Source organism: Bubalus bubalis, chromosome 19 (genome assembly GCF_019923935.1).
Source record: "Bubalus bubalis isolate 160015118507 breed Murrah chromosome 19, NDDB_SH_1, whole genome shotgun sequence".
Lineage (NCBI taxonomy): Eukaryota > Metazoa > Chordata > Mammalia > Artiodactyla > Bovidae > Bubalus > Bubalus bubalis.
This window is the reverse complement of record NC_059175.1, coordinates 59,060,637-59,083,462: the sequence shown is the minus strand read 5'-3', so window position 1 is coordinate 59,083,462 and position 22,826 is coordinate 59,060,637. Positions and strand designations below refer to the sequence as shown.

The 22,826-nt window shown below is 42.4% G+C and overlaps 1 protein-coding gene across 1 annotated transcript in view; it reads right to left on the bottom strand.

The window, feature by feature from the left end:
* The window catches only part of DNAH5 (dynein axonemal heavy chain 5), a 336,311-nt gene that overhangs the window by 258,978 nt on the left and 54,507 nt on the right, over nucleotides 1-22,826 (bottom strand). Inside the window, exons 2-4 of the mRNA XM_045163647.1 lie at nucleotides 5,154-5,288; nucleotides 4,107-4,191; nucleotides 633-793 (exon numbers count right to left, since the gene is read on the bottom strand). Of these exons, the coding sequence (XP_045019582.1) occupies nucleotides 633-793; nucleotides 4,107-4,191; nucleotides 5,154-5,288 (381 nt within the window). The remainder of the gene's footprint in view (nucleotides 1-632; nucleotides 794-4,106; nucleotides 4,192-5,153; nucleotides 5,289-22,826) is intronic.

Sequence of the window (22,826 nt, the reverse complement as noted above, 5' to 3'; positions counted from 1 at the left end):
GAAGCAACCTAGATGTGCATCCGCAGATGAATGGATAAGAAAGCTGTGGTATATATACACAATGGAGTATTACTCAGCTATTAAAAAGAATACATTTGAATCAGTTCTAATGAGGTGGATGAAACTGGAGCCTATTATACAGAGTGAAGTAAGCCAGAAAGGAAATTCTTTTTTAATATTCATTTATTTATTTGGCTACACTGGGTCTTAGCTGTGGCGCTTAGGATTTTCAGCTGTGGCTTGCAAATTCTTAGCTGTGGCAAACAGGATCTAGTTCCCTAACCAGGGATTGAACCTGGGCTCCCTGCACTGGGAGTATGGTGTTGAAGCCACTGGACCATCAGGGAAGTCCCAGGAAATTCTTTTTGAAAGAAAAAAATCTCACTGTTTTACATTCACACAGATACATATAATGTTATATCAATTTTCATTAATAAATTGAATATTAATTCCTCTTATTCAACAGATTTAAAGAAACCATCCTCTTGACTAACTTGCTTTAAGTGTTTTGAAAATATTTCTGTGAAAGCAGTTTTAAATATTTAATGCATACAGTGGTAGTCTCCACGGGAAGGTATCTTGGGGGTAGAATTTTTTTAATCTTTGGTAATTCAGGAGCTGTTGCCTCTTACCCGATGGATGTTCTCAGGGGTGATAGCTCTGGCAGGGTTGGTCCTGATGAAGAACACACACACCCCAGTAAGAGCAACATCTTTTCCCTCGGTCACAAACACCTTGGGTTTTTTCACCTTTGCAGAAACAGAATTTACTCCTCCTGGAGAGCCAAGTTGCCCTACAAATGAAAAGGATTTTAGTCCCACAAATGCTATACTGTGTCCATGTGGTCGCCTCTTAGAATGAGGCTTCCCTGTTAAAATACTGTCATGTTGACTCATCCTGGTGCCCTACAAGCTCCACCCCTTGGACCACCTCTAGCCTGAACCCTAAAGGAATCTCAAAGGATCTGCTTTATATAGTGATCATTTTGCGACAGACAAAAATACCGAATCCCTGTGCTGTACACCTGAAACAAATCTAATATTGTAAGTCAATTATACTTCAATAAAAAATAAAGAATAAAAAGTAAACTAAAGGATCTGCTTCATTCCAGACCACAAGTTCACTTCAAAATTGGTGCTCCAGGGAAAAACAGAAATGGACAAAATAGGAATAAGAGAGTTCTGCTGCTGCTGCTGCTAAGTCGCTTCAGTTGTGTCTGACTCTGTGCAACCCCATGGACTGCAGCCTATCAGGCTCCTCCATCCGTGGGATTTTCCAGGCAAGAGTACTGGAGTGGGGTGCCATTGCCTTCTCTGATAAGAGAGTTCAGTCCAGAGCAAATTCTTGCTGGAGCTGCAAGTCATCCTTGATGGGGCCAGTGAGAAAGGGTGAGGGAGGAGACAGCATCTACTGGTAAATTGTGCGTCAGGCCTCTGCTCAGTACCATGCGTGTGTGCTAAGTCTTCAGCCATGTCTGACTCTTTGCAACCCTCTGAACTGTAGCCCTCCAGGCTCCTCTGTCCATGGGATCTTCCAGGCAAGAATACTGGAGTGGGTTGCCATGCCATGATCTTCCTGAGCCAGGGATCGAACCCACAGCTCTTATGTCTCCTGCACTGGCAGGCAGGCTCTTCACCACTAGCATCACCTGGGAAGCCCCGGCTGGTACCATGCCTACATTTTTGAAACTGCTTGCAACCCTGAGGACAGCTGTGACCCGCCTCAAGTCACACACCAGGAGAGCCAAGATCCAAATCCAGTTATGACTGCAGAACCTCTACGTCCTGTTGTTCTGATCCAGCCAGCCCTTCAGATCACCGGAGTCAGAAAGGCGCAGGGAAGGCAGGACAGCAAAGTGATGGCTGATGTGGGCTCCACAGTCAGTCTTCCAGGGTTTCCACCTCCAGCTGCACATCCTAGCCATTTACGCAGAGCAAGCTAACTTTGTCTTTTGTTCCTCTGACTTCTCATCTGAGCAAGGCCCAGAGAATTCCAGGTCAGCTAGCTCACAACAGGTGCCAGCCAAGTAAAAACTTCACTGCTCCGTCTTCCCTCTATCTCTGCCCTGACACACTCAAAAACTGTGGTTAACAAGATGTGGGTAGGGGGTGGAAGGGTGAGTTGAAGGAGAAAAGGAGACCATCTGCTCCTCTCCCACTGCAGATACTGACCCTCAGAGGCCTCTGCTGCAAGGGTGGGTGGGATGAAAGGAAAGGGGGAGGGCCAAGAGTGGAAGAGATTTAACTTTAGATCAACTAGTTTTGATCAACTGGATATTTTTACTTTCTGAATTGAGGCTGTATTTGTAATTGGATGCAACCATGGGAACTTTTATTCTTTTTTTTTTTAATTGGGTTATAGTTGCTTTACAATGATGTGTTGGTTTTTGTTGTACAATGAAGTGAATCAGTTATATGCATACATATGCCCCCTCCCTCTTGAGCCTCCCTGCCACCCACCCATCCCCCATCCCACCCCTCTAGGTCATCACAGACCACCTAGCTGAGCTCCCTGTGCTGCACGGCAGGTTCCCGCTAGCTATCTATTTTACACAAGGCAGTGCCTATAGGTCCGTCCCAATCTCCCAATTCATCCTTCCCTTCCCCATGTCCATAGGTCCATTCTTACATCTGAGTCTCTATTCTTGCCCTGAAAATAGGTTAATCGGTACCATGTGTCCACATATATGCGTTAATGTGTATTTGTCTTTCCCTTTCTGGCTTACTTCACTCTGTATTTTTATCTAAAAATATCCAGCAAAGTTCATGGGGTTGTCTGAATTGCAATTTAAGTTCAGAAGAAAAGCTGCTCCTACTGAAAAGGTTTCAAGGGAGAGTGGGAAAGAAAACCAAGCGTGCACTTACGTTCACACCCCTGCACCCTGTGCACCATGTAAGGTGACACACAAAGCCCAGCCTCACCCTGTGCGGGGTTCATGGGCGAACTTAACATTCACTCAGTTAGCCTAACTGAGCTTGTGCTCTGCAACCTGGGACAGGACTCAAAATTTGTCTTGTTTTGATTTTTTTACTCAAAATACAATGCCCTTTCTGACCACAAAATATAAAGCAGATAATCTGGGGGAAATGCCAGTCACTTATGCATGCATAATTTCCTCAGTTTTTAAATAAAAAATCATGGTCATATTCTATGCCAAGAGCAACAACTATCTTCTCTTTCATCAAAAAGGTCACAAAGGGATTGCATATGATATTTTAATATAATCATAATATATTTATGTCCTTAGTTTGGCTTTAAAATTATATTAATTCACATAAAAGTAGATGGGGATATATCAATAGAATCCACATAGAGATTTGCAAGTTTATCTTAAGTGAAAATGACTAAACTTGTCATTCAATATTATTCATTTGAGTCACAGTCAGTAGAAAATAAACATGATTTGATATTTAACTAAAAAAAAAAAACTCCTGCTATGCATCTTGGCAATAATTCCTATGTTCAAAAGAAATAGAGAAGAAACAGATGCCCAGTGGAAGTTCTAGAACATAATGGCACAGAATGAACTAACATGTAAGGAAAGGAAATCTCAAAATGTAAATTATTTTATCATTCTCTAGCTACCAGCACAGCCTGAAAAGGAAAACAAAATATCCCAACTGAAGTTAGAACAACCAGGCTACAGAGCCACCGTTATCTGTCCTTTGCTTGAGGTACAAACAGGACCTGTTTCACTGGGCCTCACCCCCCACTCCCCACCTGTCCCATCCCCCAGGATGAAAGTGCTCACTGTGGCTTCTGCTTCATGCTGTCCTTGGGTAAATCTAACAACACATCTCTGGGTTGCTGCTAAGTCGCTTCAGTCGTGTCCGACTCTGTGTGACCCCATAGACAGCAGCCCACCAGGCTTCCCCATCCCTGGGATTCTCCAGGCAAGAACACTGGAGTGGGTTGCCATTTCCTTCTCCAATGCATGCAAGTGAAAAGTGAAAGTGAAGTCACTCAGTTGTGTCCGACCCTCAGCAACCCCATGGACTGCAGCCTACCAGGCTCCTCCGTCCATGGGATTTTCCAGGCAGAAGTACTGGAATGGGGTGCCATTGGCTTCTCCGATATCTGGGTTATGTGACATCAACTTTAAATACCTGTTTCCACTACCTCCACATCCTGATAGTAAAACATGAGGTGACGAAGGCCTCCAGCAGCAAAAAGCTGATCGATTCTTTCAATCTGGGAAAAAGGAAAGGCAAGGTAATGGCTTTGTTCTGAATCAGAAACCAGGTTTAAATCAGCATTTACTATCATCTTTCTTATTCAGGTAAGACTTCAGTTTACCCAAACCATATAGAGCACATTTCTTATAACATAAAAACCACAAAAGAATAAACATCTTACCACAGTAAAGGCTAAATTCAAAGAAGTGATCTGATGAATCATAAAAGTATTTGCTACATCCACACATCTGAAAAGAGATTGTCCCTTAATATTGGCTTATTTCTTAAAGTGCTGAGCTGTTAACGGCAGATATAAATATATTTAATTTTTCACCCAATTACAGATCAAAAAGAGAGACCACACCTTTCAAAATGCAGTCTAACACACTATAGAAAAACAACATTAAATCCCAATAACCTTGGAAAACCACCATGATGAGAACACTTATGAGTACGGAATGCCCCGCCATCTCGCAGCTTCGTCCCATTCATGAGGTTCTGTGTACATCTAGAGGTCTGCCAACTGGCCTGCTATATGGCAGAATATGGAAGTCAAGGTCAGGAACAAAAGAAACCAGATTCAGCTGCCAAACCAGAGTCAAAGCCAGGGAACTATGGCATGATTCAATCTCCCAGGATAGAACAGGATAAAGTAAAAAAAAAAAAAAAAAGATAAATTGGCAGCTGAGAGGAGACTCTGTTCTCTGACCTCAGATTCCAAAATGGCGCCCAAGTCCAGCTTCACTGGATGTAGAGAGACACAGACATCTCTGTCAGGATCATGGAACTCAAATGATGATTTTAACATGGAGAGCTGGAGAGCCCCAAACTCATTCTGCCATCACCTGTACTGAGTCAGAATGGGGTCCTGTCTATGTTGAACCAGACACCCTTCCCTAAGGCCCAGCACAGACCCTGCCATAGGACATGAACTGTGCCCTCCATAATCAAGTCAGTGGGAACACAAATGCATCGCACCTGATTCCCCTCAAGAATGGCATCCTCCACTTCAGTTTTGTTTAGGTCCACACAGGAAGCTACAATCCCAAATAAATAGTCATGTCTCCCATCCAGACGAGCCCGCTTGGCTTCCTTCTCTTCCTTCAGTCTTTGCTACAAAAAGGGAAGAAAAATGTTATGTGACAACCATTGTTCTCAAATGGATTCACTCTAATTCATTTTGTAATTTCATACTACCATTGCTTTTTCAAGTCTTAGGTATTCAGCTATCACACAGCTTAATGGTACCACTTTTTATGTACTATCTTCCATTTTTAGAAATAATGTTATTTCTACTATGGAAATAAGATGTGCTCATTGTTTTGAAATTGTAACACAGATAAGCCAAAACAAGAAGCAAAATTCACCTGCCAACCAAATAATATTACTATTAACATTTTGTTCTAAATCTTTACAGGCTTAATTTCATACATATATAAGCATTCAAAAGACCTTATATATAAGACATGCAGCAAAAATTTTTTTTAAATCTCTATTTTTGTAAACATTCCCTAGGCCACTAAAGTAATACGTATTCTTCTACACTATTCCCTATGTTTCTCACTTGTCTAAAAGTTCATATCTGGTCTTGAAATTAATTTCTGAATAGCATTTCTTACTTTTTTACCTGTTGACTGTTAATTACAATAATAAACAAGTTTACTGTCACCAATGTTGCAGTTTGAAGCATATCTTTCCATGTGTGCTCTGTTCATACAAACATATACAAGCGTATATACAGATTTCTATTTATATTATACTATAAACGTTTTTCATGCATTTTCCCTTAATAATACATCATAGACTTCTTTTTAGTTTAATACAGACTATTCTAACTTGCTTAATAGCTGCAAAATATTTAATAACATGGATAATTATTCAACCATTTCACCATCAATCAATATTCAACTTCCAATTAAAGTATGTGCATTATCTTTAATGCTAACCAGTAGCTCTGAATCCTTCTTGTTTTTAACAGTTGTTAAACCCCAAATATGTATGAGCACTCAGAGGCAAACACTACCCAGTGACCTCAAAAAACTAACAGACTGGTTTGCAGAATATGAGCAGAAAATGTAAACAGGACAGGCTGGCATTATGGTTGATACAGGAGCATGAGATTTATGCAAGGGCATTCATGGGTCTTCAGAGAAGGAACCAAAGGGAGAATCCCCCTCTAGCCCAGTGCTGAGGAGGGGTGGAAGGTACCGGAAAAGTTTCAGGAAGAGTTGACTTAAGCCTGGAGTTGAAGGAGATTTGACCACACTACCTGGGACAGAGGCATTTCTGCAGATTCAAAGGTCAAAAGGCATAAGAAACCATAGCAACTCTGGAAAACACAAGACAGCCAGGATGGCTGAACTTGAACTAGAAAAGCATAATAGGAAATGAGAGAGAAGTCAAATCATAAAATATCTTATGAGCCATGGAAGACAGTATAAACATTATCTTAAGTCCATGGGGAATCACTGAGGAGTTTCAAATCAGGAGATGTTTAGCCGTCCATGCTGCATCAAAACACCAGTCATTGTGACAGCAGCGTAAAGAGTGGATTGAAGTGATGCAAGTCTGGAGACAGGAAGGCCAGGAAGGTGGATGCGTTTGCAGAGCCTGGGACAGACAGTCCCTTCGGAATGTGCATCTGGAGCCCAAGGGGAATTTGCACTGCAGAGACAGACACCGGTTCTCAATATAGCAAAACAGACATTGTGGGCCAGATCTTCCTCGAAATTGCATTTACAAGATGGCTTCAGCATCCCATAGCGCTTCTGCAATGTGATTGTGCCACTAACCGATCAAGAGCTGGTCTCTCTATCCCCTCCTCTTGAATCTGGCTGGACCTGTGACCAGTTTTCACCCAAAAAAATATGAAAAGAAGTGAGAATGTAAAACTTCCTAGGCCAGTCCTGCAGAAACCTTCAGCTTCTGCCTTTGCATTTCCAAATACTCCCTCAGAACCCAGTTACCATGCTATAAAATGTCCAAATCACATGGGCAGACCAAACGGGGAAAAACCAAGGCACTCTAGTCAACAGCTCAACAGATCTCATAGTTCAGGGATCCCCAACCTCTGGGCTGCAGGCCAGTACCTGCTGTCAGATCAGCAGCAGCATTAGAGTAGAAATAATAGGGCTTCCCTGGTTGGCTCAGGTGGTAAATAATCTGCCTGCAATGCAGGAGATCTGGGTTTGATCCCTGGGTCAGGAAGATACCCTGGAGAATGAAATGGCAACCCACTCCAGTATTCTTACCTGGGAAGCCCCATGGACAGAGGAGCCTGGAGGGCTACAGTCCACAGGGTTGCAAAGAGTTGGACACAACTGAGTGACTAACACTTTCACTTTCAAAGTGCACAATAAACATAATGCACTTGAATCATCCTGAAACCATCCCCCCACTCCTTAGCCTGTGGAAAAATTGTCTTCCACAAAATCGGTCCCTGGTGCCAAAAAAGTTGTGGATCACTGTTCTAACTGACACTCGAGCACCAATTTGCAAACTATCTTGGACATTCCAACCTAGTCAAGTCTACAGATGACTGCAACCTAGACAATGACATGTGATACAGAAGAACCATCCAGCTGAGCCCAGCATCCCACAGACTCAAGAGAGACAACAGAGCTATTAAGAGATAACAGATAATTGATATCAGATAGTTAACCCATTAAGTTCTGGTATGATTTGTTATGCAGCATGAGGCAACAGAGTAATTCTTTTAGAATAATTTCATTAGTTGGACAGAAAACCAATGGATGCAGAACCACAGAAAAGAATGATTGGGAAAAGAGAAACATACTACCCTTTCCAGAAACTTGACTATAAAGGAAAGAGATGTGGTTACTAGTAGAAAAAGGAAAATTTAGAGTCAAAGGAGAATTTTTTAAGATACAATAGAATTAATGAAAAGTTAAGAGGAAAAAAATGGGAATTTCAGGGTCATTGAAAGACTATCACTAGACATATGCAATTTATATTCATTTGTCCGAAACTGAAGGAACTGCTTGAGAGACAAATTGGTTGGAGGTGGGGATGAGAGTGCAGGGCAAGGTTAAGGTTCCAAAAAACAATCTACCTATCTTCTTGCCATTTCCCTAAAGAAAAGAACTGACACTGGTCTTAACCCAAAATGCACATTCCATAAATATCATATAGAAGTAAATTTAAATCTCTTTTCAACCATGGCTAAAACCAGGAAAATGTCTGTTCTCTGACTGTTTTCCACATTTGAGGCAGGGAGGAATAAAAGACTTTTCTCAAAGCGATCTTTCTGGGTTTATACTAAATGTCTCCAGCAGTGTGTAGGCACAGTGGGCAATCAGGGGAGCCAGGGACCCAGCAACAAATCAACTAGATGGCAAATGCTGGGCAGCCAAAAACACATTTCAAAACTAAAGAGCCAGTAAAGTCAGGACATAAACTAACTGAAGGCTTCCAACGAACATAGAAATTTCTATAGGATTCTGCCATGGCAACACATTATTCTATGACCTGATTTTACAAGATTCCAATGGAAAAAAAAAGAACATATTCTAGTGGAGGAAAGGAGAGATTAGCCTCTAAAGCAGAACACTAGTTATTTTATTTTTACTTAAATATCACAGGGAAAAACTTCTAAAGCAGTTTTATATATAAAACCACAAGTGTTTTTAAAGTAAATGTTTTCAGCGTTATATTTAAAAGCATGTTAAGCATTGAATATGTTCTTACATAACTAGCCTATCTCCTAAGTAATGTGAAATTAACCCTAGTGCCATGTAGATGAAAGAGCACAGTGTTTATCAATCTCAACTTTCATTGCCTTATACTAAGGTATCCTGGTACAATGAGGGATTTTTTTTTTTTACTACCACAGAAAGTCAACAGTGTCAAATAAATATTTGGTGATTGGATCAGCGTGTTGTCAGCCCCTAAACTTGAACCTGAAGCTTTCTGGCTGCCAAGGAACTGCAGGAGCAAGCAATCAGATGATTAGTTGGAGGTGGTTTGTCCTGTTGGCCTTTGGAACATCTTGGAAACAGGATGACAAAGGCAAGAGGTGAACTATGGCGTTGTTTTTTTTTAAAGGATCACATTAAAATTGTTTTCTTTGCATGAGCAAGCTCCAACTGATAGAGGTGGGGAACAGGTTCAGAAACCTATTCAATGTTCAAGGAAATCTAGAGCAATATTTAAAATTTTCTGCAAAAGCAAAACTACAATGAAATATCACCTCACACCAATTAGAATGGCCATCATCAAAAAAATCTATAAACAATAAATGCTAGAGAGGATGTAGAGAAAAGGGAACTCTCCTATACTTTTGGTGGGAATGTAAACTGATACAACACTATAGAGAATAGTATGGAGGTCTCTTAAAAAGCTAAAAACAGAGCTACCGTATGATCCAGCAGTCCCACTCCTGGGTATATATCTGGAAAAAGCTCTAACTCACAACGATACAAGCAGTTTGTTCATGGCACCAGGTTTTGCAATGGTCAAGACCTGAAAGCAAGCTATATGTTCATCAACAGATGAATGGATAAAGAAGATGTAGTACATATATACAGTGGAATATTACTCAGCCATGAAAAAGAATGAAGTAATGTCATTTGCAACAGCATGGATAGACCTAGAGACTGTCACAGTGAGGGCAATAAGTCAGACAAAGACAAATATGATGATATCACTTATATGTAGAATCTAAAACGATGATGCAAATCAACTTACTTGCAAAGCAGAAATGGAGTCACAGATACAGAGAACAAACTTATTGTCACTAGGGGGATAAATTGGGAGATTTGGGGTTGACATATACACATTACTATATGTAAAACAGATAACTAAGAAGGACCTACTGTACAGCATAGGGAACTCTATTCAATACTCTGTAATGACCTATATGGGAAAAGAATTTAAAAAAGAATATATATATATATATATATATGTATAAATGATTCACTTTGCTGTATGAAAAAAAAACTAACACAACATTGTAAATCAACTACACTCCAATAAAAAAATTTTTATGATAAGCAAGCTAAGGTTTGCAGAATAAAAAATAAAATATTTCTGCAATATTTCTGTAACTTGTGACAAAGAATGTTACTACCATTTTGAAATGAAAGAGGGAGTAATGTACTCTCTCCCAAGAAACAAGTGCTGATTTCAAGGTAGAGCAATGTCACATACACAAATGAGCACTGGTGCCAGACTGGGCTCCAGCCCCAGGGTGGCCCCTAATTGTAAGACCTTGCATCTGTCTTTTAACCCTTCCAGACTTCAGGTTCTGCAACTCCAAAATCGAAGTGTAGGACTATGTGACAGCTAAGTCCCATTCCATCTCTTAACATTTGCATTACTTCTCACTGATTCAAAAATTAACACAGGGACCTCCCTGGTGGTCCAGTGGTTAAGAATCTGCCTTGAAATGCAGGGGACTCAGGTTCCATCCCTGGTCCAGGAACTAAGATCCCACATGCCACAGGGCAACTACTGAGCCCTCAGGCCACAATTAGAGAGTCCCTGTGCAGTAATGAAAGATCCCGCATGACACAATGAAGATTCTGATAGAGTTAAATGAAGAAATTTTTTAAAAAAATCAACAATGTGCGCTGTTAAAAAAAAAAAAAAGGTGACACAGATAAGAGACTTAAGGGTGAGTTTTTTGTGTTTTTGTTTGTTTGGTTGGTTGGTTTGGGTTCTTGGGGTTTTTTTTATCAGATCAGGAGAGGTCTGGGGTAGGACTGGAGACTTTAAAATATGAATCCCAACAAAGACCCAATGCCATGTGTCTTCATAATAAAGCTCTGTGACTTTTTCTGGTGACAGACCCATCCTTCCAATTTTTTTTTTTTTTTTATATACTAAGCTTTGCCGCTAACTCTAAAGAACCAAAGCCCAGGTCTACATGTTCATCTACATAAACAGTGCGTGAACTACACCCATTTTATTTTGGCTTCAGGTTATAATCCCCAACTCCATGAGAAACTTTGTTCTTGTTCAGTTGCTAAGTCGTGTCCAATTCTTTGTGACCCCAGGGACTGCAGCACACCAGGCTCCTCTATCCTCCACTATAAACTGAAGTTTGCTCCAATTCATGTCCACTGAGTCAGCGATGCTATCTAACCATCTCACCCAACTCAGAATAGACCTTGATGCTAGGAAAGATTGAAGGCAAAGGAGAAGGGGCAGCAGAGGATGAGGATGAGATGAGAAATCTTACGCATGTTTATAAAATGGAGATAAAAGTTCAAGCTTGAAAGGTATTTGCAAAGATTAAATTGTCCAGTTCCTGTGTCTCAGCAAATGGTTAATTCCCCACTGGATCCTCACATCCAGAAGTGCCAGGACTTAAGCTCCCTGCCTGGGTAGCCAATAGGCTGGGCTCCATGCATCCCCAAACTCAAGGATAATTTCACCTTTATCTGTCACACTGTTCACACCAGGTCCATAACCTATCCTTTCTACAGCCTTTATGTATATCTCTATATCATATTGAAAAAAATGCTTTTCTAGAAGACATGATTAGCCTTGTTGCCCATCTGAATCTGAGAAAGAGATGTTTTAATGAGAGTCTATTGCATATTTTTTAATGAATATATTTCCATTTTGTAGTTGAGTGTTTTATTCTTTTATGTATATGTAAAGTCGCTTAGTCATGTCCAACTCTTTGCAACCCCATGGACTATACAGACCATGGAATTCTCCAGGTCAGAATACTGGAATGGGTAGCCTTTCCCTTCTCAAGGGGATCTTCCCAACCCAGGGCTCAAACCCAGGCCTCCTGCACTGCAGGCAGATTCTTTACCAGTTTAGCCACCAAGGAAGCCCATGCTTATAGCAATGTAATAAGCATAGCAGGACAGAGTACAACGTAGATTTAAATCCCCACTGGAGAGTATCATAAATAACGAGGAGTCTATGAATTACAACTGAAACTCCTTATCTTAAATCACCAGGGTAAATACCTCTGAGACCCATTTCACTTTGGTTCTCAATATCAGTCTCAAGCCCAGAGATAATTAATCACCTGATGAAGCACTGCTGAAGAGGCCAAGGACATGGGTTTGATCATCTTAGGCTAGTTAGCTTCACTTTATTCCATTTTTGCCAACTGTAGATGAATCAGGGAAAATCCATGAACAGAAGGGGAAATTACTCAAAGTGTATGTCTAAGTAAAATGCTTGGGGTGGGAGGGAGGCCCAAGAGGGAAGGGATTTAAGTATACAGATAGCTGATTCCCTTGATAGTCCTTTGGACCGCAAGGAAATCAAACTAGTCAATCCTAAAGGAAATCAACCCTGACTATTCATTGGAAGGACTGATGCTGAAGCTGAAGCTCCAATACTTTGGCCACCTGATGTGAAGAGCCAACTTATTGGAAAAGACCCTGATGCTGGGGAAGACTGAAGGCAAAAGGAGAAGGGGGCAGCAGAGGATGAGACGGTTAGATACCATCATCAACTCAATGGACATAAATTTGAGCAAATTCCAGGAGATAGTGAAGGACAGGGAAGCCTGGCATGGTGCAGTTCAAGGGGTCACAATGAGTTGGACATGACTTAGCAACTGAACAACAACAACAGTTGATTCACTTCATTGTACAGTAGAAACTAGCACAACATTGTAAAGCAATTATGCTCCAATTTAAAAAATAAAACGCCCAGTTACTGGTAAAAATAAGTATTTATTTTTCTTTTTTGAAGGGAGAGATCCAAATGGCCCAGGCTGGTTTCACTCATTTGTGTGCCATGTATTTAAGCTGATCCTTCCTATCTCCTAAAGGGTAAAATAAAATAAACATCACCTGAATCTCACCATTCCTACAAGAGGAGCAGCTCCACAGGGAGGGACGTTTTCTATTTTGATTTCCACACCATCTCCAGTACCCAGAACAGCGCCTAGCACTTAGCAGAGCCTCAATTGCTATCTAATCAGGGGATGATTAACCAAGTTTATCATTCACAAGTCACTCTCAAGTAATTAAGGGCTGGTGCAAATTATTCTAGCTCCATGTGAGTCCATGGCAGGTGCAGAATTCAGTCAATAAGCTCCTGGGTCTTGCACGTTGTTATGACTTCAGCAGAAACCGCTGCACGAAACTCCATCATTAGTATGGATAATGGCTCCCCCTCAATTCACAGCCACTATAACTAACCTCGCTTAGCCTACATCCCATTCAAACATGCTGAATTACAGAAATAGATGGAAGCAGTTCTGCTTCTCATTTCTACAAATGAAAGGGCCCTCTCCAAGTTAACCCAATTTCCATGTCTTCCAACAAAGAAAAGCCTCCCTTTTCTGTCTTCCAGCATTTTCACCATAACCCTCAGGGCCCAGTTTCCTCGCTGGGAGAGGCTGCTCTGTGACGATGCCTCCTGGACCATCCAAACCTGCTGGAAGATTAATTGGCTGGAAGAACCGCAAGGGAGCAAGGCTCCACTCCCCACTGCGTTTCTGGCATCTTAACTTCCCTTCCTCCCCTTTTATGTCACTTCTCCAGGTGAAGGGCCACAGCTGCAAGAGGAAGTGCTACACCTCCTTCCCGCGTTAAGAGCACTTGAGCAGAGTGGTTCCTGGGAGGGAGAGACACTCCACGCTGACTAATCCACTCCCAGCAGGTACTCCAGGGAAGCCCTCCTTTATTTAACAAGAGTTGCACTCCCCCTCCATCGCAAAGAGCTAGCCAGCACTTCAACAGAGAAAGTCCCATCAATTTTCTTTCCACCTGAGAGTAAGTTCTGGAATCTTGTCTATTGTTGCTGGAGTTTTCAGGGCCCCTAAATCTCCTCATTTACCAACTCCCTTACCCATCATTCTTTCCAAGCATATAGAAGATCCCACCTTACCTGTCACTGTATGTGGATTTTTCACCCAAGCCAACCCAAAATCAGGTTAGAGACGTGTCCCCATCACCAACTTACTCCTCTCCCCCCAGCAATCCATAATCCAAACTCTAACACCCACTCAATGGACATGAGTCTGAGTAAACTCCAGGAGGTGATGATGGACAGGGAGGCCTGGCATGCTGCAGTCCATGGGGTCGCAAACAGCCAGACACGACTGAGCAACTGAACTGAACTGAGTCTATTTTCTACACCCCAAATGTCTGCACCTGACCAAGACTTAGTGAGACTTTATGGGATGGACATGTACCCACACCTACATTTAAAATGGGTAACCAACAAGGACCTACTGTATAGCACAGGGAACTCTGCTCAATGTTATGTGGCAGCCTGGATGGGAGGGGAGTTTGGGAGAGGATGGATACATGTATATGTATAGCTGAGTCCCTTTGCTGTCCACCTGAAACTATCACAACATTGTTTGTTGATTGGCTATACCTTAATACAAAATAAAACATTTTCAAAAATTTTTTTAAAGACTTGGCCTCCACATGCCCATATATTCTTTCTTCCTCCAATCCTACAGAGGTTTTAGTTCAAAATCAGGAATACCACTCTTGTACAATTCCGAGTCCCCTTGGACAACAGAGGCCATATAATTCAAATGGTTTTCACTCACTTGCTAAAAAAAATACATATATAATGTCATCATTCACATTATCCATGGCCATGGGATTTCCCAGGCAAGAATACTGGAGTGGGTTGCCATTTCCTTCTCTAGGGGATCTTCTGGACCCAGGGAACGAACCTGGGTCTCTTGCATTGGAGGCAGATTCTTTACCAACTGAGCCACCAGGGAAGCACAGGGCTGAAATCCCAAAACCTTCCTTACTGATCACAATGAACCGGAACGCTCAGACCTGATGCTCGTCAGAATTACCTGGAAGCTTTAAAATGCTGATTCCTTTGTTTCCCCAGAAGCTCTGACCGCCCTTGTGCAGACTGGGGTTTCTCAAAAGCTCCCCTCATGATTACAGTGGTGGCCCAACCTGAGAACAGTCTCAGAGGAAAGCATTTGATGACTTGATCATAATTTACGAACACCGCGAGGTTTTCACTTGAGTTAGGAACTTAGGAAAGTCCAAATGCATAAAGCTGGGATCCCTGTAACTCTAGATCTTTCCTTTCTCTCAGTATTTGAGTCATGCAAGAATTGATAGGAAGGACAGGTTTAAGCTCAACTCCACAAGGCCCAGAAGTATTCTTCCCCACCCTACTGTGGGACCCAGTGGCAGGCACAAAGTAGGTGGTCAACCGATACTAGTGGAATGGGTGGATTCTGCACCTCGAGTCACATTCTCCTGGGGTCTAGAGATGGTGTAGCAACTTCATGGCCACGTCGGGCTGTGACTCCTTCAGGTTTGGGAGCCTCCACCTAGGCATTAACAAGCAGCACCCGCCAACTCCCCACAGCTACATCCTAGAACAAGGGTCCTAACCTCCAGGATCTAATGTCTGATGATCTAAGGTGGAGCTGATATAATAAAAATAGAAATAAGGTGCACAATAAATTTACTGAGTTTTGACTCATCCCCAAATCATTCCCCTTACCCCAGGCCATGGAAAAACTGTCTTCCAGGAAATCTGTCCCGGGTGCTAAAAAGGCTGGGGACCGCTATGACCTAGAGCCATTCACCTCCCCAAGTTTCAAGGAAACTGTTTTGATCTGTGCATGTGAAATGTGCTCACAGGACCAAACACGTCTGGGCCTGATAAAGAGAACACTGAAACCAGCTAGGCTATTTTGCCAAACAATAACACTGATATCTTTTCAGCTTTCAAAAGGTATCTGAGAGCAAAGGTTCCTTTCTTGGCTTGGCTTCTACTGTGTACTCCCTGAGGAACAATGGCCCCTCCAGGGGAGGTTCTCAGCAGGGGAAGGAGGTGCCCTCTCTCCCCAACCAGTCTCTACCTCCCACCCCCTCGAGAATCACTGTTTAGAGAAACCTAGCAATCCCAGGAAAGTCAGTGAGCAACAGTAATCCCCAGGATCAGGAAGTAAGTAGAAAACATGAATGATACATATTTCAGCAGCAGTGAGAAAACTTGCCCCCATTTCAAAACTAGGTGTCCAATTAGATGAATTTAGGCCAAGAGGACTCTCATAAATCTTTCAAGTGTTTTTTTCTAAAGGTCGACAAATCCCAGTTTAATTTTAGGGGAAAAAAAAAAAAAAAACAAAATCTGTTGAGTCTGGAATTCATGTCCATGGTACGCTTGAAAGTAGGTACTAAGCATTCTTCATCTTTGAGAAAAGCCCAAAAAGGGGGGGTGGGGAGTGGGCAGGCATCATATCTGATGCCTGAGTCAATAGATAGAGAATTACTTCGAGTTTTTTCATTGAAAAGCATTTGTGTTTATTATACAACAAAAAGGATATATGGTTTGACTTTTCTAAACCCAGAAAGCTTATGGTTTATTTGGCTATTTGCAGGTGTATTCTGAACAGAGTCAATTATTATATTACAATAACCTAATGACAATATAGCATCACTACAGAAATAGCTGCAGGCTAAGTTTAAATATAGGGGCTAAATTTTGTATCTTAAGTGGTTTGGGAATCTTTGTCATTGATTATTTTAGGTGATAAAGGTATAACTTAATAAACCATCAAATCAGTGCGCTAAACAGAAAATGTGTAATTACTTACATAATACACTGCAACATTATTAAGGTAATTCTGTTAATATCATACATCAGGGGGGTAAACAGAACCAGCATCCCAAATGTATAGAAACTTCCAAAAAACTTAAGATATTCCTAAAAGGTAACTAGTGCCAAGAAAGAATCCAATTCATTCATTATACTCGGGATTTTATCAATTTTAATTTTTGTGATTTGGTAGTGAAGCACAGAAAAGTGAGGAATAGGGAAAATATTCAGACATGTGAAACATTTAATTAATTCAATTTATTGAGAAAGCATAAACTGAGGTGTATTAGTACCAGGTTCTGAGCCTGGCAAGCTGCAGTCCAGGGGATCACAAAGAGTCAGACATGAGTCAGCAACTGAACAACAAGTACAGGTTCTGTGTTAAGGGAAGGCTATCAGATATGGAGGAAGCACCATCTAGTCATCCAGGAACTCACAGTATCCGTGTTAAGGGAAGGCTCTCGGAGATGGAGGAAGCACTGTCTAGTCATCCAGGAACTCACAGTATCTGTGTTAGGAAGGCTCTCAGAGATGGAGGAAGCACCGTCTAGTCATCCAGGAACTCACAGTATCTGTGTTAAAGGAAGGCTATCAGACATGCAGGAAGCACCATCTAGTCATCCAGGAACTCACAGTAGACAAATGCCATCTCACCACAGCAATGTGATGAGAGCTCGAGCATCAGAGTGCCGAGAGGACCCAAGGAAGGTGCCCCCACCTCCTCCTAAAGTGTCAGGGAGGCTTCTCAGAGAAGGTGGCACTTGTACTTGGTCTTAAATAATAAGTGTCTTCAGGCCAACAAGTTCAAGGGCTTGGCTGAAAGATGTTGATCTTGGGAGAGATGCAACAGAACAGTGGGGCTAAGGGAAGGAGGGTGGCTGGTGGCAGAGAGTTTAGGAAAAACAGAGACAACGTTTCTGTGTTTTGCGGTGGAACAGCAGAACTACAAGGCTGGCCAGAATCATCCAGGATGCTAGGGGTGCATAAAAGATACAGCAATCAAGCCCTGAGGAAGCATGGGTCAATGTCGACAACAGAGTTCTGGAGAAATCTCAATTTTCTTCTGACATTAATCATCAATGGAAGAGGCTCCAAACACCTCTTTATGCATCTGCCTAATCCAAAGCTGCTGAGTTGAGTCCTAGGCTAAGGGAAGCTCATTCTTTATCCTTGTAGCTCACGGTCTGTGACCACATTTCCAGGCCCATAGAAGGCGATAAGCAACAGGGTAAGTGGTGGGTGTCATTTTAAAGAAGCCTGTAGAATCTGCCTTAATAAATTCTCATCACCAACAAAAGCTTATGGGTCTAGGAGAATGCAGTCACCAAGGCACCCTGAGTGGGTTTTTTTTCATCAGGCAAGCAGCTAGAGAGTCCCTTCAACAGCAAGGAGATCAAACCTATCAATCCTAAAGGAAATTAACCCTGAATATTCATTGGAAGGACTGATGCTGACGCTGAAGCTCCAATACTTTGGCCACCTGATGCGAAGAGGTGAGTCGATGGAAAAGACCCTGTTGCTGGGAAAGACTGAGGGCAGGAGAAGAAAGGGGCAACAGAGGATGAGATGGTTGGATAGCATCACCCACTCAGTGGACATGAGTTTGGGCAAAGTCCAGGAGAAAGTGAAAGACAGAGGAGCCTGGCTTGAATGCTAGGCTGCAGCTTGAGTGCTGCAGTCCATGGGGTTGCAAAGAGTCAGACACGACTTACCGACAGAACAACAACAATAAGCATCATCCCAAAAGATGGAGACTGTATTTCTACAAGAAGCCACAGTTTAGGTGGCAAGGTGCAGAAAAGCCTAAAGATGAAACTCCTTTTTAATTTTAAATTTGAAGTAACATATAGCCTTATGCACTATCCAAAAACTAGTAGATAAACATGTTTCTCACAGATTCATCAGAACACGATTTTGAACTTTTTTAGGAATTTTTGCACACAGGTGCAAGAGATGATTTTTTTTTAAACTTTACATAATTGTATTAGTTTTGCCAAATATCAAAATGAATCCGCCACAGAGCCATGTGCAAGCTCACAGACAGCAGCTCCTTACCATTAAAACACGGGTGACACTCTGCTTCCAGAGCTGTCGCCTGCCGATCCTAAACATCCCAGCAATCTGTTCAGCTTATAGACTCTTCCAGAATGATCTTCTAGCTCCTGGGAGACCAACTCATCATCCAACAGGCTTTCAGATGAAAAGTATTTTGGAGGACCAGAAGTTCAACGTGTTTACATGTCCAATTTGCATGTATTATGCACCATAAACATGGAATAAAAATTAAAACCTATACTTGAATTCAAGTTTTCCTTCTAGAGGCTCTCCACCTTGGCCTCTCCTCTCTTCCAAAGCCCTGTGTCGTTAGGGCAATACTGTTTACACACTATACAGTTGAACCGTGTCTCCCATTCTTACTTATCAACCTATCAATGCATTTGAACAGCTGGGTTGTAACACAACCTCTGATGTTCGTTTAATTTCTAGACACTGCCCAGCAGTAAGCTTGAAGTCAACAGAGATATTTGAATCATTTCTTTGAACAGTGAGTAACTTTAAACCGTATCAAAACAGAAAACAGAGAAGCCACAGCTATGAATCAGTTGCACAAGACATTCAGTCCATCTTTGTCTAAACAACTTTTGTGTGCTCGATTAACTGCCAGGCTTGTGACTAATTGTGACTGTCAGGTAGGCTAATTGTAACTCAACGGAGCCATTTTCTTCCCATAAAAAACAAGCCTACTTCATATGCAAATAGCAAATGATGTCCATAAATTACTTGCGCTCACAGAGCTGTACTTACAAATAAACCAAGGTTATTTATTCTCTATGACTAAAGATCTTGATCATCCTTGCTGTAAAGACATGATGGGGAATCACAGCCAATGTGATCTGAGAAGTCTAGCAGGTGGGATTTCTCTCATCAAGATGAATAAGTGGCAGGACATTTAAGGTTGGACATGTTGAATCCAGGTTTTAGTCCTTGAAGTTCAAGTTTCAGGAACTCAAATCCAATCAGGTCATCCAAGGATAAATTGAGAACCAGGGGACCCATCCCACCAAGATCCTGCTAATTAATCTCACACGAGACCCATTTGAAAGCCAGGATGCTAATTTGGTATTGACACCTACTGCTAATTTGGATGTCAATTTGGTACCTGAACTTGGGAGATTCACTTCAATAGACAACATTAGGGAGGGGCCTCCATACATAGCTTCCCAAATAGCACAGCGATAAAGAATCCGCCTGCAATGCAGGAGACGAAAAAGACATGGGTTCCATCCTACGTCAGGAAAATCCCCTGGAGAAGGAAATGGCAACCCACTCCAGTATTCTTGCTGGGAAAATTCTATGGACAGAGGAGCCTGGCAGGCTACAGTCCATGGGGCTGCAAAGAGTTTGACACAACTGAGCATTGATTTCATTCCATACAGAGAGTTAACAGAGAGACAGCACTTAGACCTAAATACTGTTTGGTAAACAAAGCACTAGAGACTTCCCTCGTGGTCCAGTGGCTAAGACTCCACCTCCCAAGGCAGGGTACTGGGGTTCCATCTCCGGTCAGGGAACTAGATCCTGTATGCCTCAACTAAGAATTGGCATACTGCAACAAAGATTGAAGACCTGCATGCTGCCAAATCAATAAATAAATGTTTTTTAAAAGAAACACATACACACAAAACACAGGAACTTAGAGTTGGTTTATGGGATAGTTTTTTAATCAACCTCTGGGTATAGGCAAGCAACTGTTTTTTGTTCTAACCATGAATGAAGACGGTATCTAGACTAGCCCTCATTCTCCTCTGTGCCAGGTTGAAAGTGAAGTCGCTCAGTCGTGTCCGACTCTTTGCGACCCCATGGACTATAGCCTACCAGGCTGCTCCATCCATGGAATTTTCCAGGCAAGAGTACTGGAGTGGGTTGCCATTTCCTTCTCCAGGGGATCTTCCCAACCCAGGGATCGAACTCGGGTCTCCCCCATCACAGGCAGACACTTTACCATCTGAGCCACCAGGGAAGCCCAGGTTGAAAGGTCACCAGCAAATCGCAGTATTTTCTCATCCTCCTTGCTCAGCATCTCAGTCCCAAGGATCCTCTGTCAACACATGACCTCAGGACAGAGGTGACAATTCACCATGTCACTGTTTATCTTTCATTAGTTACATTGAAATTGCAGCTTCCCTAATGGTATTTTAGGCACCTCGTCATTTCATCAGCAGCTCATTTATTAATACAATGGTCTCTCTTGGGAAGAGTTACTTTCTGGGAAGATTTCCACAGATGGCTGATGGCATTCATCCTGGGTTTGGCAAGTGTCACCATGGCTCTCTCGAGGCTCCGCAGTAAACTGCAAAGTCTTCCAACCTCTGGGCTGAATTTCAGCAAAGACACTAGGTGTCTTAAGGAATCCCCTTGAGTGAAGGAGGCTCACTGAGAATTTTCATCAAGCAGCACAAATGAGGGGCTTTCCTGGTTGCTCTGTCAGTAAAGAATCCACCTGCAATGCAAGAGACCAGGGTTTGATCCCTGGGTCGGGAGGAACCCCTGCAGAAGAAAACAGCAACTCGCTTCAGTATTTTTGCCTGGGAAATCCCATGGACAGAGGAGCCTGGTGCGCTGCAGTCCATGAGGTCTCAAGTTCAGTTCACTCACTCAGTCATGTCCAACCAAAGAGTCATGTCGCTCTTTGCGACCCCATGGACTGCAGCACGCCAGGTTTCCCTGTTCATCACGAACTCCTGGAGCTTACTCAAACTTCATGCCCATTGAGTTGGTGATGCCATCCAACCATGTCATCCTCTGTCGTCCCCTTCACCTCTCACCTTCAATCATTCCCAGCACCAGGGTCTTTTCAAATGAGTCATTTCTTAGCATCAGGTGGCCAAAGTACTGGAGTTTCAGCTCCAGCATCAGTCCTTCCAATGAATATTCAGGACTGATCTCCTTTAGGATGGACTGGTTGGATCTCCTTGCAGTCCAAGGGACTCTCAAGAGTCTTCTCCAACACCACAGTTCAAAAGCATCAACTCTCTGGCACTCAGCACAATTTAGCAACTAAACCACTGCTACAGCACAAACCAATCAAAGCACAAGCCTGCATCTTACCCCTTGCCCCCTAATTGCCAGCCGACAATAGAGTCGGTTTCTGGTCATTGGAGAAGGGTATCAAATGCCGCCCAGAGGGAGACTCGGGTGAGTTTTCCTGTGAGTACTTTCTACCAGGTGATGGCTTCAGCAAGCAAGACACCTCCTTGTTTCTGTTCTTCAGTCCCATCCAGCTCTTTGCTGCCCCACAGACTGCAGCACGCCAGGCTCCTCTGTCCTCCACTCTCTCCCAGAATTTGCCCAGATTCATGTCCAGTGAGTTAGTGATGCTGTCCAACCATCTTATCCTCTGCCACCCTCTTCTCTGTTTGCCGCCCCCCCCCCCCTCCTACAGGAACTTTTAAGCTGAGGAGTCCTCCAGCCCTATCTTTATGGACAATGCACTGTTCCAAGCTGAGCTATTGGCCATTTCACAAATCTTAAGTCAGACATAATGAGAATACAAGAGTGGACAATAAACTTCCTATAGGCAAGAGACTTCATCCAGAAATCCAAGTACCTTCAGGCAAGGTTTAAAGTTTCACTTTCATTCATTCACTCACTCTTCATCAGCAAATGTGAGTACTTTTTATAGGACCAGGCACTGTACTATGTATTAAGCATAGAGCAGCTAATTAAAACACATACTTAGGACTTCCCTGGAGGTCCAGTGGTTAAGAATCGGCCTTGCAGTTCATGGAGACAGGTTCAATCCCTGGTTAGGGAACCAAGATCTTGCATGCTGCAGAGGAACTAACCCCAATGCCACAACTACTGAGCCCACATGCTCCAGAGCCCGTGTGCCACAACAAAAGATCCCACATGATGCAACAAAGGTCTCGTGGGCCAGTGATTATGTAAGACTAAGACCCAAAACAGCCAAGTAAATAAATTTAATTTTAAAAAAATCACAATTAATCAAACACTAAAAAATGTTCATTGTAAAATGCATAATTATTTTAGAGGACCTCCAAAGAGAAAAATAAAACACTGCCAATTACACTTGAAAACAACCTCAACTTTAAG